This window comes from Meleagris gallopavo, chromosome 6 (genome assembly GCF_000146605.3).
Source record: "Meleagris gallopavo isolate NT-WF06-2002-E0010 breed Aviagen turkey brand Nicholas breeding stock chromosome 6, Turkey_5.1, whole genome shotgun sequence".
NCBI lineage: Eukaryota > Metazoa > Chordata > Aves > Galliformes > Phasianidae > Meleagris > Meleagris gallopavo.
Genome location: NC_015016.2, coordinates 5,269,614 through 5,282,377, shown reverse-complemented (window position 1 = coordinate 5,282,377; position 12,764 = coordinate 5,269,614). Strand labels below are relative to the sequence as shown.

The following is a 12,764-nucleotide window of genomic DNA, read 5'->3' as shown; positions in this document are numbered from 1 at the left end:
CTCCTCTCCTCTCCTCTCCTCTCCTCTCCTCTCCTCTCCTCTCCTCTCCTCTCCTCTCCTCTCCTCTCCTCTCCTCTCCTCTCCTCTCCTCTCCTCTCCTCTCCTCTCCCTCTTTTTCCTACTGTATCCCTGCCGTTTGAAAAACTCACAGAGGAAAAAAATAAATAGAGAAATAAGAAACCCATGGCAGCAGTTTTCATGTCCTTTCCTTTTCTCTCAGTTCCAGACATGGTATCTTTTCAACACTTAATTCTTCTAATTGCCTTATTATGTCTCATACAATTGTGATTCACAGCTGTGAAACACGCTTTAGCTCCCAGAAGAGCACCTTGTTCCGTTGCTCTCATGGAAACCTAGGCAAGGCTGTTTTGTTTGAGGAGGATGATTGCTCCAAGTCTGAGCCTTAGCTCCCACTTTAACCTGAGCTGGCTGAGCTGTGCTTCCTATCCCTAGGAAGATGTCCTTAAGGCCTCTTGGGCCACACCTTTGTGTTCCACCTCTTCAGGCTGCTGGAAGGGCAGTGTGGAACAAGGAGATGACACTAGTCATACATTTGGCTCTTGGCCTTGGAGAAGCAGGATGGCACAAGGGGCAGAGCCAGTCCCTGTGCAACATTCTGGGATCTCCTGTCTGCAGGAATGGATGCATGAGCTGTTCAGAGCTTTGGGAGCAGAGAGATCCCACAGGGAACAATTCCAGGGCTGAAACAACACATAAGAAAAGGCAAAGCCAATATTCACCATTCTTCTCAACAACCTCTGTACATAGCTAAATATCCCACTTCCCTATTTAACTGCTCCTGGGGGCTTCATCAGCCATTTGAGGGACTTTGTTCTTATATGACTTGACTCATTTCCACTTCTGAACCATGAACTTCTGGACCGTGATCTTCTGGGCCATGACACAACAGGACCAAGTTACTGTGGATCCTAGCCTGGTGTTTATTCAAATGCAAGAATTGTGCTCAAACCCATGTCTATTTTTTTTTTTCTTCTTTTACTCGTACTCCTGAAGACAACATTTGCATTGGGAAACAGTGTGCTAACAAAGCAAACAACTGCAGCCCGTTGGGACTGGAGTTGCTGAATGCAGCTCATCACAGCAGCAGGGACACTTACCCACATAACCCAGTACAACCAAGCTGTTAAACAAACATAATCCAGCAGTAATGGATGGTTTTGCTATGCTTTAAGGAGCTGAGTGCTCATCTGCTCCAGCTGGCTGTGTGCAGGGAGGTGTTGGGCTGAGGACAGACAGGGGCTTGCCTCTTCTCCCTCCCTCCCTATATTGTTGCAGTGAAGCTGCCAGGGGTGTATGGAGAAAAGCTGCTGTTTATATCACTCTGCAGAGTGAGAAAGTTATGCAATTTAAAAGCAGACATCCTCCATATGTTCATCTACTGACTGAAAGCCTGGGAATTGCTTGTCTGTATTTTAGGAAGGACACTGTATTTCTAGCAGCAAGCCTTCCATGTTTATGTTTCCTTGATCACAGCTAGACCCAACGCATATGCACTGAATTTACTGAACATTTGCAGTAAAGACAGTGCTGAGAATTCCCTGCTTAGAATTGTGAGATCTGAGCTATGTGGCAGGGAGTGGCACGGGGCAGGTGCCACCAAATGTACTGCTGATGTTTGGGCAGCTGATCAGTACTGGGGAGATGCGTGGGTTTATTATTCCATCATAAAGGAAAGAGCAGAGGTGTGATCACTTTTCTTTCCAGTGATGTACCCTTGCTTCTGTTCAGCACTGAGGTCCTTGCTTATGGAACATCGCAATGTGCAGCATTGCATCAGGAAGCGTTGCTCAGGGTATGTCCACCCATTTGGCACTGACTGAGGTGCCTCTCCTGCAGCTCATGGGGGCACAGTACCACTGCTCGAGTCTTTGGGAACATGTGGGGCTGATCCAGGATGCTTTCTGGTCTATGCTGGTGTGCCAACAACCATATAAATAGTCCTTTATAGTAGCATGCTCAAAAGGTTTGTAAAATGCTGCCTTTCTCTTGTAAACATTGTGCATCCTTTCTCAGTCTTATGATAATCTCCAGAGCCATCTTTGGAGAAAGAGTTTAAGCACCTCAGTGTCAATGGTTTGGCTGTGGAGATGTGAGCAGTGACTATTCCCACCCTGAATGTCCTACCCTTTTGTGGGTAGGTGAGTCAGTCACTGGAAATGAGATCTGAAGACCAACATCCAGATAGCCCCGTGGTACTGGATTTATCACAGCTGTATCAAGAGATCATTTCCAGGGTCTGTTTGAAGAAAACACCTGTTCCCAAAAGGCTTGGGAAACACTTCTACTGAGCAAAAATCCTCAAAAGGTTGACGAGCTTCACTGGTTCACAAATAGTTTGTTAGCTTTAATAAAGGAGAAAAAAATCCTTCTGCAGTTCGTGCCTGAGCACCACTTACATCTCAATTATTCCCACATCGCGTCGCTGCGTGTGATATTATGAGCTAAGGCATTTTGCATGTCTTCCTCAGCACAGGCTTAAGAGCAATGTTCATCTCTGGTAATGTCATTTCTTTGGTCAACTCAGCAGCTCCCTGAGGTGACGCTCGCTGCCCTCATACTGGAGTGTCCGCTAACGAGGCCAAGTGTTTTATTCATTAAGGGCAGGGAAATCTGGAGCTTTATTCAAGAGACCCTGGTGGGAAATTTGCATGAAAATTTCATGCTGCTCTCTTGCAGGAGCCCTGCCTGGCAGCAGGTGTTCCTTCCCCGCTGGGCTGCCCTTCCTCCTGATGCAGAGCTCTAATAGAAGTGGAACATGTAAAGCCTTTCTGTTTCCTTTTGTTTTGGTCCGTTTTGCAAAATTCATGGGGCCAGGAAGCTGTCATCTATTTAGAGAAAGAGAGGGACTTTGGGGACCTGGGATGCCTTTAGATAGCTCTGACCATGTTTAAACACCTACAGGATAGCAGGTTCCCAGTTCTGAAGCAATCAAGATGGTCCAGTAGGTCTCTAGTGTCTGGAAACAAAAATAAATTTGGGTTTAATTTACAAAGTTTTGTTCAAATCCTCAAATGGGATTTGCTGAAGTTCAGCATTTTATCTAATGTTGTCCTGCTTGCTTCACGTGTGAATCATTGTAGGACACGGTTAGCAGGCATGGTGGTGATGGGTTGCCAATCAAACTAGATGATCTTTGTGATCTTTTCCAACCTTAATGAACTCGGGGTTCCTGTGCTGCATCTCATGCTCAGGAAAAGTCCTCGCAGACCCAGGGAGACTTACCTCCCTTTTCTGTTTTCTCATCAAGCTCTTCATGTGGCACCTTTGCTGTCTCATATAATTCAGCTCAGGCTTCCATTTCAATAGTGGAAAAATGTATTGGCCCGTAAATTAGGAATGGTCATAGAATCATTAAGGTTGGAAAGAGCAATAAGATCGCCTAGTCCAACCCACGCCCGTGACTGCTCTAGAGCATGTCACTCAGTGCAACACCTACCCTTGAACACCTCCAGAGACAGCGACTCCACCACCTCCCTGGGCAGCCATGTGCCAATGCATTACTGCTCTTTCTGAGAAGAAATTTTTCCTAATATCCAATCTGAATCTCCTCTGGTTTAACTTAAGGCCATTACTTTAAGAATCAGCAAAGCAGTACATGATCACTGTGATGGAATCAGCGATTGTGATTGAAACTTGTCTTCAGCATGCAAATGCCATTGGGAGATGGAGCGGAAGGCCGTGATGGCTTCTTCATCACTGGAGGGAATGCTTCAGATGATGGTTCATCAGTGGAGGGAAAATCAAACAGGTGGGCTTCATCATTTCAGCTTCATCATTTCAGCAAATCATTTCAGCTTGTATCATGCATGAAATAAAAAATTAAGAACATTATTTTTGGGATTGGCAGAAGCCTCTTGGACGCTGCAGTGGAAACCCCTCCCAAGGATGCAGAGGTCTAGGAGTGGGCATGAGTGCTGCCCTGAACTGCCTGCACACCTCTGTGCATTGGGCCCTGGGGCTGTTTCGGAGAGAGAAGAAATTTTTCCTCTTGTTTTTGGTTCTCCCAACTGCCCAGGGACGCAGCTAGCAACTGCACTGCTGCAGCTCTTGAGTAATGGATATCTCCTGAAATTGCACCTTGGAAGCAGCAGACTGGTTCCTGCAATGAGCTCCTGAATAATTGAAGCAATATTTGTGGGTTTTGCACTGAAGTACTAACAGCTGCGGTGTGTTTTGATATTTATGAAGCCCAATAAATTATGGATTAGGCAGTGCAGCGAGCCCAGCTTGATATTTAGTGCTGCCAGAGTGCTAGTGCTGATGGTGCATGGTTCCTCCCAGTTCACTTCCATTGTGTGGCTGGGTAGGACTGGTGTCTATTACTGGGCTTAAGAGAGCTTACTCACAGGTTGAAGTTCAATCCCCAAGAGCTGGCAGTGTGTTTTGCATTGCTCCTCACTACACAGATCTTATAAAGACAAACTGAGGCTGTATTTCAGGTCATGGGACACTGCAGAGGTGGAGATGTCCATTTCCTTGATAATGGAAGATGCAGAATTAGTAGCAAGAGTCAAGCTGAAAATAACATAGAACCCAATCTTGCTTTCAAAGAGTGGGTAAATATCAGCCACCTTCTCCAGGATGCCTCATGCAGCATACAAGTTTTTCTTTGTCATTGATGAGATTAAATTCCGTGCTCGTCTTTTTATTACCCAGGCAAATTTTGTTTCATGCATGAGAATGTTTCTGCTTTGCAAATGATCCAGATGCATTCCAGATATCCCCCATCTGCACAGGCTGCACACTGGGAAGGGATGGGAAGCAAGGAAATAACTGCTTGAAGCAGCAGATGGCATCCTACTCCTCAGAAGCTTTCCCATCTCTGTGGAAGTACAATAAATACAGACTACAAGTGTGTGTGCTTTGGTCACAGCTGCACAAAAGGATTTGGTAGAAAACTGTAGGCTTGCTTAATTTCTCAAAAATCATTTGTCTTTAATATTTTCTTTGCTTGCTTTCCCTGCCTGCTTGGGTGAGAGGAGGTGCCACATCTCGCTTCTCACCCTTGTGCTTGCTCCCATTGCTTTCAGAATGTTTTTTTCCCTCTTTACCCATAGAACCAGAGGTTGCAGATCTCTTTGGAAGAGTTCAGGCTGAGGTTCTGTCTCTGTTGTACTGCTGCACAATGAATTGCCTGAAGTCTGCCACTGCAGTGAGTGAGAAAAATTTCCCCTATCCCAATAGCCTTGCAAATTATGCAACTATGAGAATCACAGCAGCAAAAGCAGAACTCTGCTGGATCACAGGAAAATCCTGTGTGGTGGACGAAGCTTTAATTTAAGGTTTTCAGGGTTTCTGCCTACAACGAAATGTCTCTTAAAGAAGTGATGCCCCTTGCACAGAGCAGATAAAAATGAAAAATGTGTACACATTGCTGGTTTGGGTTTCCATTCAAAGCTGGGATGTTGCTTGCTCCTTTCCTCCACAAAAGCATTACTAGATTTCCTACCATGGTGGAGAATGTCAAAAGATAGTGAAGATCAAAACACTTGCCTGGTAGCCCAAGGATGCTACATTACGACTGAAATGCAGGTGGAATGGTGTCAGGATTGGGATTCAAGCCTGAGGAATTGCTCCTATCCATTTTCCAGGAGAAATATTACTTTGGAGATAGAGCACAGCCAAAATAATCTTCTTGTGGCAAGGGAAAGGGTGTTATAGAATCACAGAGTGGTTTGGGTCAGAAGGCACCTCTGGGGGTCACCTGAGCAGGTTGGAGCAGCACCTGGAGCACACCCAGAAGCCATCTGACTGTCTCTAAGGAAGAAGTCTGTATTTTCTGTTAGCTGGGGGACTTGACTGACCACATCCAGCTCTCCGTGGCGCTTGGTGCTACAAGGACAACCACCAGTGCCATCCCTTGCCCATGCTGATTTCTGTGTGGATTTTCTCAGCGGAGGCCTGTGGTAGACAACCCCAGCACTAAGTGATGGTCTTTCTATTGTTCTGTAGGCACTGCATTAAAAAGGTTCTAAATGAAGAACTCCCAGTCTCCATTGGAGAGGTGAGAGCAGAACTAAATGAACCAATGCCCCATGGGATCTGACCCTACCCTACCCACTTCCTGCATCTAATAGTCTTGCAAGGGGAGCCCAGGGAAGGCAGCAGCCATATGTCCTCTGTACTGTGGCTGCTTTCTAAGGAGGAGGGGCAGAAATTCTCTTCCAGAATCTGGCAGCAAGAGAACTCCTAGAAAAGGACTAAGTGACAAGCAGAATGCTGGCCAAGCATGAATTTTCTATCAAAATAAAGAATTGAATCTGGTTGTGACTAATTGGGAGAACTAATCCAGCTTCTTTTTATATTTGTTTCCTCAGTATCCCAGGGGATGGCTGGGTTTGTTTTCAGATTGTAGCCAGGCTGAATTGGGAAAAGAGAAAGGTAAACAGGGAAGAAGATGCAGTACCCTAAGCTCTGCTGGGAGCCTTCGAGCTGGAGCCTGAACAGAGAAAGGAAAATTCAGATTGTTAAGTAGGTGGTGTGAGGCAATGATTAAGGAGTCTGCAACTAACATCGTGTGCTTTTTTAAAAATATATTCTCTATTTTTTGCCTTTTCTTATTCTTTATCCAATAGAAAGCGGATATGAAGTCCAGGTAAGAAAGAGAACCAAAAGGTGAAGGCATTTACACAGGGCAAACAGGAAAGAGTCCTCACTCCAATCGCCTCTGAGGCACACCTGGCAGATATGCTACAGCCCCAAGGAGGGCAGATGCGCCCTTGGACCATGCGTGTAACACAGAAAGATCCAATGACTTCACTGACTTTTGTCAGTGCTGAGTGCACTTCAGAGGGACAACATAAACCAGAGAGCAAAAGCTGTATGAGAGCACCTCTCTTGGTAGCAGCACAGCCCCCCGTGGGTTCCAGTACCAATATCTTTCCCTTGGATTCCCACATTAGATGCTTATTTCTCCCCATTGGTAGCAGCAGCCTCCACCGGTCTTCCAGTAAGCATCCCATGCATCCTTTCTCCTTCACTCACGCTCTTCCTTCCCAAAATTCAGATGCAGCCTTCTCTTGGCATGAGTTCATGAACAGAACTCAGATGGGTTTGTTTGCTCCATGCCTGAACCCACAGACAATTACAATCATGGCTGACTGCCTAGCTTTGTTAATTAGCTGCCAGCAATGGCTCATTTTTCCCTCTGTGGTTTCCTCTGAATTAGTAGGGCACTGCTCATTAGCTCTATCCTGCTTTGGGATGCTACAGTTGAACATGATGGCATCCAGAAATGCCAGCTGAGGGTATGAGCTTGATTTGTTTGGACAATTAAAAAAATATTAGTTATATTTAGGTAATAAAGCCAAATATTAGCAAAGCTATTTTGTACTAGTGCAATCTGCCTGCCCTGTGCCACTACTAAAGCTTCTTTTTTCTGAGTTTGCTGGCAACAAACATTAAAATGTCCACTATAGTTTATTGATGGGTTGGTATCTGCTAACAGGCTTGTTTTCATTTAGCTGACCTGCATCTGGAGTTTGGGTTCAATTCAACCAGGAACTGCACTTCCAGCCTCTCAACATTGATTTAAGTACTTTAAATAACAGAAGTAGCAACCAGGGTGGTAAAATAATGTTTTATTCCATGAATGAACAAACACTACCATGCCACATCCTAAAGTTCTTTCTACAAAAGATTGTGGACGGAGCAGATTTTTACATTTCTCAGGTCAAGTTCATTTGAGGCCGTTGAGCCTGTTCAGTGTAGCAAAATCTGGACACGCAGCATTCTTATTGTCTATTTGGCATTTTGCCGGATAAAGCAGGTTTATACCTCAGTTTCTGTTCACACAATGTTGATGCACTGTAAATTAAAGAGGATAATCAAACCAAACTAAGTAACTTCTGTGTTTTATCAGCATATATATATATATATATATTTTTTTTATGATGGTCAAAGTACAAAGTACAACCAACATTCAAAGCTTAAAATAATGGTAACAAAAAAGACACGCTAAAGAACACCAATGGAAACGTCATCATTGCTGTTAGGATGTGAGCTTACCCACAGTACTACGTAAGAAGTAGAAACCGGCATTGACATTCAAGCTGTCAAAACAAGAAAAGAAATTACATTAATTGTTATATTTCCAAGCTAGTACTTCTAAAGAGTCCTGATCAGCAAAGAAGTGTTATCGCATGCATGCTGAACACAAGACTAATATTGGGTCGGGGACCTGACAAATAACAGACTTACATTCCGTTATATACAACAAAATGAAATATACAGTATTAATACTGGCTGTACATTTGGTCAGAGTATTTTACAAGGAGAGCACACTAGCCAAAATTCTTATCAGGTGGGAAAATGGCAATGGATGAGCGTTGATTTCCTTTCTGAGAGTTGAAATATTTTCACAAGAAGTTTTAAAAGTTGCTTTGCACTGCAATGTAGAAATGATATTTTAAAGCAGAAGATGTTCCTAATTTTTTTTTTAAATCTAGTATGCCTGGCAAAGCTCATGCGAGCAGAAGAGATAACCAAACGCTATTCATCGACCTGGAATAAAACTAAGCCACAGACAGCATGTGCAATAAATCTGAGCATACTTGTTCTGTTTAAATGGCTTTATGAGATGATCTGCAAAGTATCTGCCACAAATTCCTGCTGCCAAAACCTAATCTAGCCTTCTCCGAACAGGCTGCCAACCACAAATTTAAAAAAGAAAAACCAAAAAAGTTATGACCATCACATATTTTTCTTTAGTACTGTAAACGTGTCTCAATGTTAAGCTGATTCAGGCTATTTATGTGTGTATTTTTCAAGGCTGCCAAAGAAAATGCTCGATCTTGTGAGTAAAGACTGTGCCTTTGATTGAGATTTCCTTTGTTAAGTGTAACAGACTTTCTAATTGCTGGTTACCCTGACCCTCATTGCTACTCCAGACCTCTAAGGTCTAAAGAGGGTTGGTTAATTCCTCATATGTTTTTTCCTCATCCAGAACAAGCTGAGAAGCTAATAAGGTAAGCATGAGACCAAATGAAAACAGAATTAAAAGCTATACAAAATTAAGAAATAATTACAGGAAAGTAAACATCAGTGTAACTATAGTGACACTTGGTACAACTGAATTTGTATGTTCTGTAGCAATGCCAAACCTTCTAATCGTGGGAAAGAGCAGGCAAATATGCATGAATCAGTGTCCTTTAAAACAACTGTGCTATAATCTTTTCTGTGTATTAGGTTAGATTTTTTTTTTGACAAAGTGTGATGCTAACTATAGGAACGTAATACGAATGATGGATTTCAGGGCTGCTGCTTGATTGCTTGAATGCAAAGGGACATCACATCTTCCAGTCCTCAAAGTGGTTTCATGGGGTGTTCCTTCAAGTCCAACGTTTTGCCACTTTCACACCAGAAGTCACTTTGTGGCAAAGTAAAAGGAGAGAAAAAGGAAAAAAAAAGGAGAAAAGAAAAAGATGTTGGTTGTAATGAGTTAATTTCAGACAGCAGTTTCTGCTGAGTTCACCATGCTTAATGTTCTTCCATCTAGGAAGGAGTTGCTGTCAAGTAAAGCAGAGGAGCTGCTTTCAGTTGTCTTTAAATACATGCTAACAACATAACATCTCTTTCTTCAGGAAAATGATCCAGTTGCATATTGTTAGAGGGATCTGCCTTGTGCTTAGCACAGACACACGGGGTTAATCATTGTCCTCCTCCTCTTTCAGTGGAGCTATTGGGAGTTTGTCCTGAACTTGGAAACACGATGCAAAGAAGTTGACAATGGAGTTGTACAAATGCTGTTCTAATGCTGGATTGCTGAAATAATGGCTTTCATCAGGGTAAATCTGCAAAGAAGCAAGGAAATACGCAGTGAGAAGCCTGAAGTGTTGGAACTGAGCACTCAGCCCACTGGTCACCCTGTGTCCTCCCATGGATGCCAGAAGGCCCAGGTTAATTCAGTGCACTGAGAGCACACTTGAACCAAAAGGAACGTTTTTGTAGGTGGTAATTCCATTTCATTTTGTTCTGAACAAGTTCAAGCAAAACAAAACCAAACCATCCAGTAAGAAGTCAGTAACTTCTGTACACGTTGAAGGAAAGCAAGAGTCATCACTGTTTGTCTAGAGTGGGATACTGAGTGGAAGGCAACGTGCCTCTTGGACTGAACCCTTACAGGTAGGACTGAGGGCTCCCACTGCTGCTCTGAGTGCCTCCATCCACAGTGTAAATCCTCGATCCCTCCACTCACTCCTCAATAAATCCTTAAGGGGCACCTACCCCATGGCTACCTTCAAGCTCCAAAGCATCAACGCTTCTTCACTGGGAATGTGTACTGAACCCTTAGTCCTCTTAGCAGCCATCAAATCCCTTCCAGGCTCATAGCCCCAGTGTCTGTGCTCCATCCTACTGCCTTTGGAACCTGATGGAGCTCATGTGAAACTGCAGAAATGCAGCCAGAGGGAGCTGGTATTCAGTAGATGAAGCGTTAGTAGGGTTTGGGCACTGCAATAAAACAATCTATACTGTGAGCTGCAGTCCTGCCATGGTAGCTCTGACTGCTGGCACTCTCCTGGCTGTGGCTCAGCAGGTGGCAGAGAACAGGGACCATCCCCATTGTCTGTGGATGGGCTTCTTTTGGAAGCTGTGGCATTACTGGCACAGATACAGGCAGTTCAGCAAATCAGCAACTCAGCAGAAAGAAGGGCATTTCTGACCGCTGTGTGTCACTCAGGGATGTCAGATTTGAGAAACATTTATCCCCCTAACTTTTCCAGCTGATTTAATTTAGAGCCCTTTGTATCTGTAATTCATCTTGATTTCAGCCTGCTGTTCCCACTGAAAGATAGCAGCCATCAACTCCTTAGAGACCCTCCTTGCAAAATCTAATTTACTGTAATTCAATAACTGTCCAACAACTGTCCAAAACAAAACAATGATATCAAGTTAGCACGTGAATACATGGGAACACATTATAAGCTGATTCTGTTTCTATTGCCAGGTTGTATTTGCAAGTGGCTTTACGAAGCTTATTTCATAACAGCAGTTTGAGTTCAGACTGAGAAATAACTGTCCAAATATGAAAAAAGGAAACACATACTGTACCTGCAAACTGTAATTAGCCTTTGCCTTAATTAGGTGTGTGATAAGGTCCGCAGTATGCTGAAAATGGATTTTTTCTGTAGGAACAGATTACAATCATTAAAGAGGCAAATTTAATTAAGAAAAATCAAAGCCATCTCAAATACATAACTCAAGTGATGGGCTAACTTACCATCAGCAGTAGCATGAATGATCAAAAATGTCTGTTCCTTCAGTAATGAGACTCTGTGTTCTAATCTGGTGATCTGTGAAGGTAGAGGTTGCAATAAGATTAAAACTCTTGCGAGAAATTAGCAATTCATATGGGGGGAGCAGAAGCACTTAATTCCATTTGGTACTCCCTCACATGGATAACAAGCAGACTCCAGCACAGCATATTCTCTCAGCCACTTGAATCATTCTAGAGGTAAAACAGACTTCTACTGCTCCTTCCATGCTCTGCACCAGCAGCAGGAAGAGGTCAGAGACCCCCATCTATTTTAATAATTTAATGTTCAGCAAAAGCCTCAACTGTAGAACACGTGGAAGAAGAAGTCAAAAGAATATTCCAAAGTGAATAAAACGCACTGACAAAAAGATGCCTAACTGTACGTGCTAAAACAGGTTCAGTGAGCTGCAGTAACTTTGGTACTGTTTGAAAGATGGCACTGATGAGCTTAGGTGGACCAAAGGAGGTTCTCAAGTATTTACTGCTGTGAATCTTTAGTCTCCAGCCAACTCTCAGATGCACAAGAGACCTACTAGTTGGAGTGACTGCAAATATTACACTCTGTATGGACTTAGCGAGTATTTACTAATTTTGCAAGAGTTGACTCTGATCATCCTGATATTCTTGAACTTAACTCTCATCCTCTCAGCCATGATATCCAAGCTCTTTGACAGTGTATGCATGTACCTTGCACTCTGTTCTCCTTCCTATTACTCCCTGATTGATGATGCTTCAGTTGCACCTTGCCATGGGACAATACAGGCTATTTGGGATCTACACCTGGTCTTTACTGATATGACTTTGATAAACTTCATGGATGGTTCACAGAATAGGAGCAATTCTTATTCCTTAAGCAATCTGTGGTCCAACTGCAGAATGTAGGAGATGTGTATCAGTTAGGAGCCGTGCCTGGAGGAGCGCAATGCCCTGCAATGAGCCCAAGCGCTGTTCCTAGCAGATAACCCCAAGTCACAGGATCATAGAATGGTTTGGGTTGGAAAGCACCTTGAAGTCCATGCAGTTTCACCTCCCTCATGGGCAGGGACACCTCCCACTAGAGTAGGTTGTCCAAAACCCCATACAACCCGGCCCTTAACACCTTCAGGGATGCAGCACCCACAGTTGCTCTGGGTAGCCTATGCCAGTGCCTCACTGCCCTCACTGTGAAGAGTTTTTTCCTAATGCCTGATCTAAATCCGCTCTCCATCAGTTTAAAGCAATTACCCCTTGTCCTATCACTACATGCCCTTATAAAGAGTTCCTCTGCAGCTTTCCTATACACCCCTATAGGTACCGAAAGTTGCAATGAAGTCTCCCGAGAGCCTTCACCTCTCCAGTCTGAACAACCCCAGCTCTCTCAGCCTATCCCCACTGGGGAGGTGCTCCAGCCCTCAGAGCATCCTTGTAGCCTCCTCTGGATCTTCTTAACAGAACCACGTCCTTTTCGTACTGAGGGCCTCAGAGTTGAATGCAGCACAAAACAGGGGAG

The 12,764-nt window shown here is 43.8% G+C and overlaps 2 protein-coding genes across 5 annotated transcripts in view; both read right to left on the bottom strand.

Annotated features, from left to right (window-relative positions):
- LOC100543777 (sodium channel protein type 5 subunit alpha-like) overlaps positions 1-12,764 on the bottom strand; it is a 589,192-nt gene that overhangs the window by 277,316 nt on the left and 299,112 nt on the right. The window lies entirely within an intron of this gene.
- DPP6 (dipeptidyl peptidase like 6) overlaps positions 7,587-12,764 on the bottom strand; it is a 158,605-nt gene continuing 153,427 nt past the window's right edge. The window contains exons 24-26 of the mRNA XM_031554011.1: positions 11,240-11,312; positions 11,071-11,144; positions 7,587-9,812 (exon numbers count right to left, since the gene is read on the bottom strand). Coding sequence (XP_031409871.1) covers positions 9,666-9,812; positions 11,071-11,144; positions 11,240-11,312 — 294 coding nt within the window. The 3' untranslated portion in view covers positions 7,587-9,665. The remainder of the gene's footprint in view (positions 9,813-11,070; positions 11,145-11,239; positions 11,313-12,764) is intronic.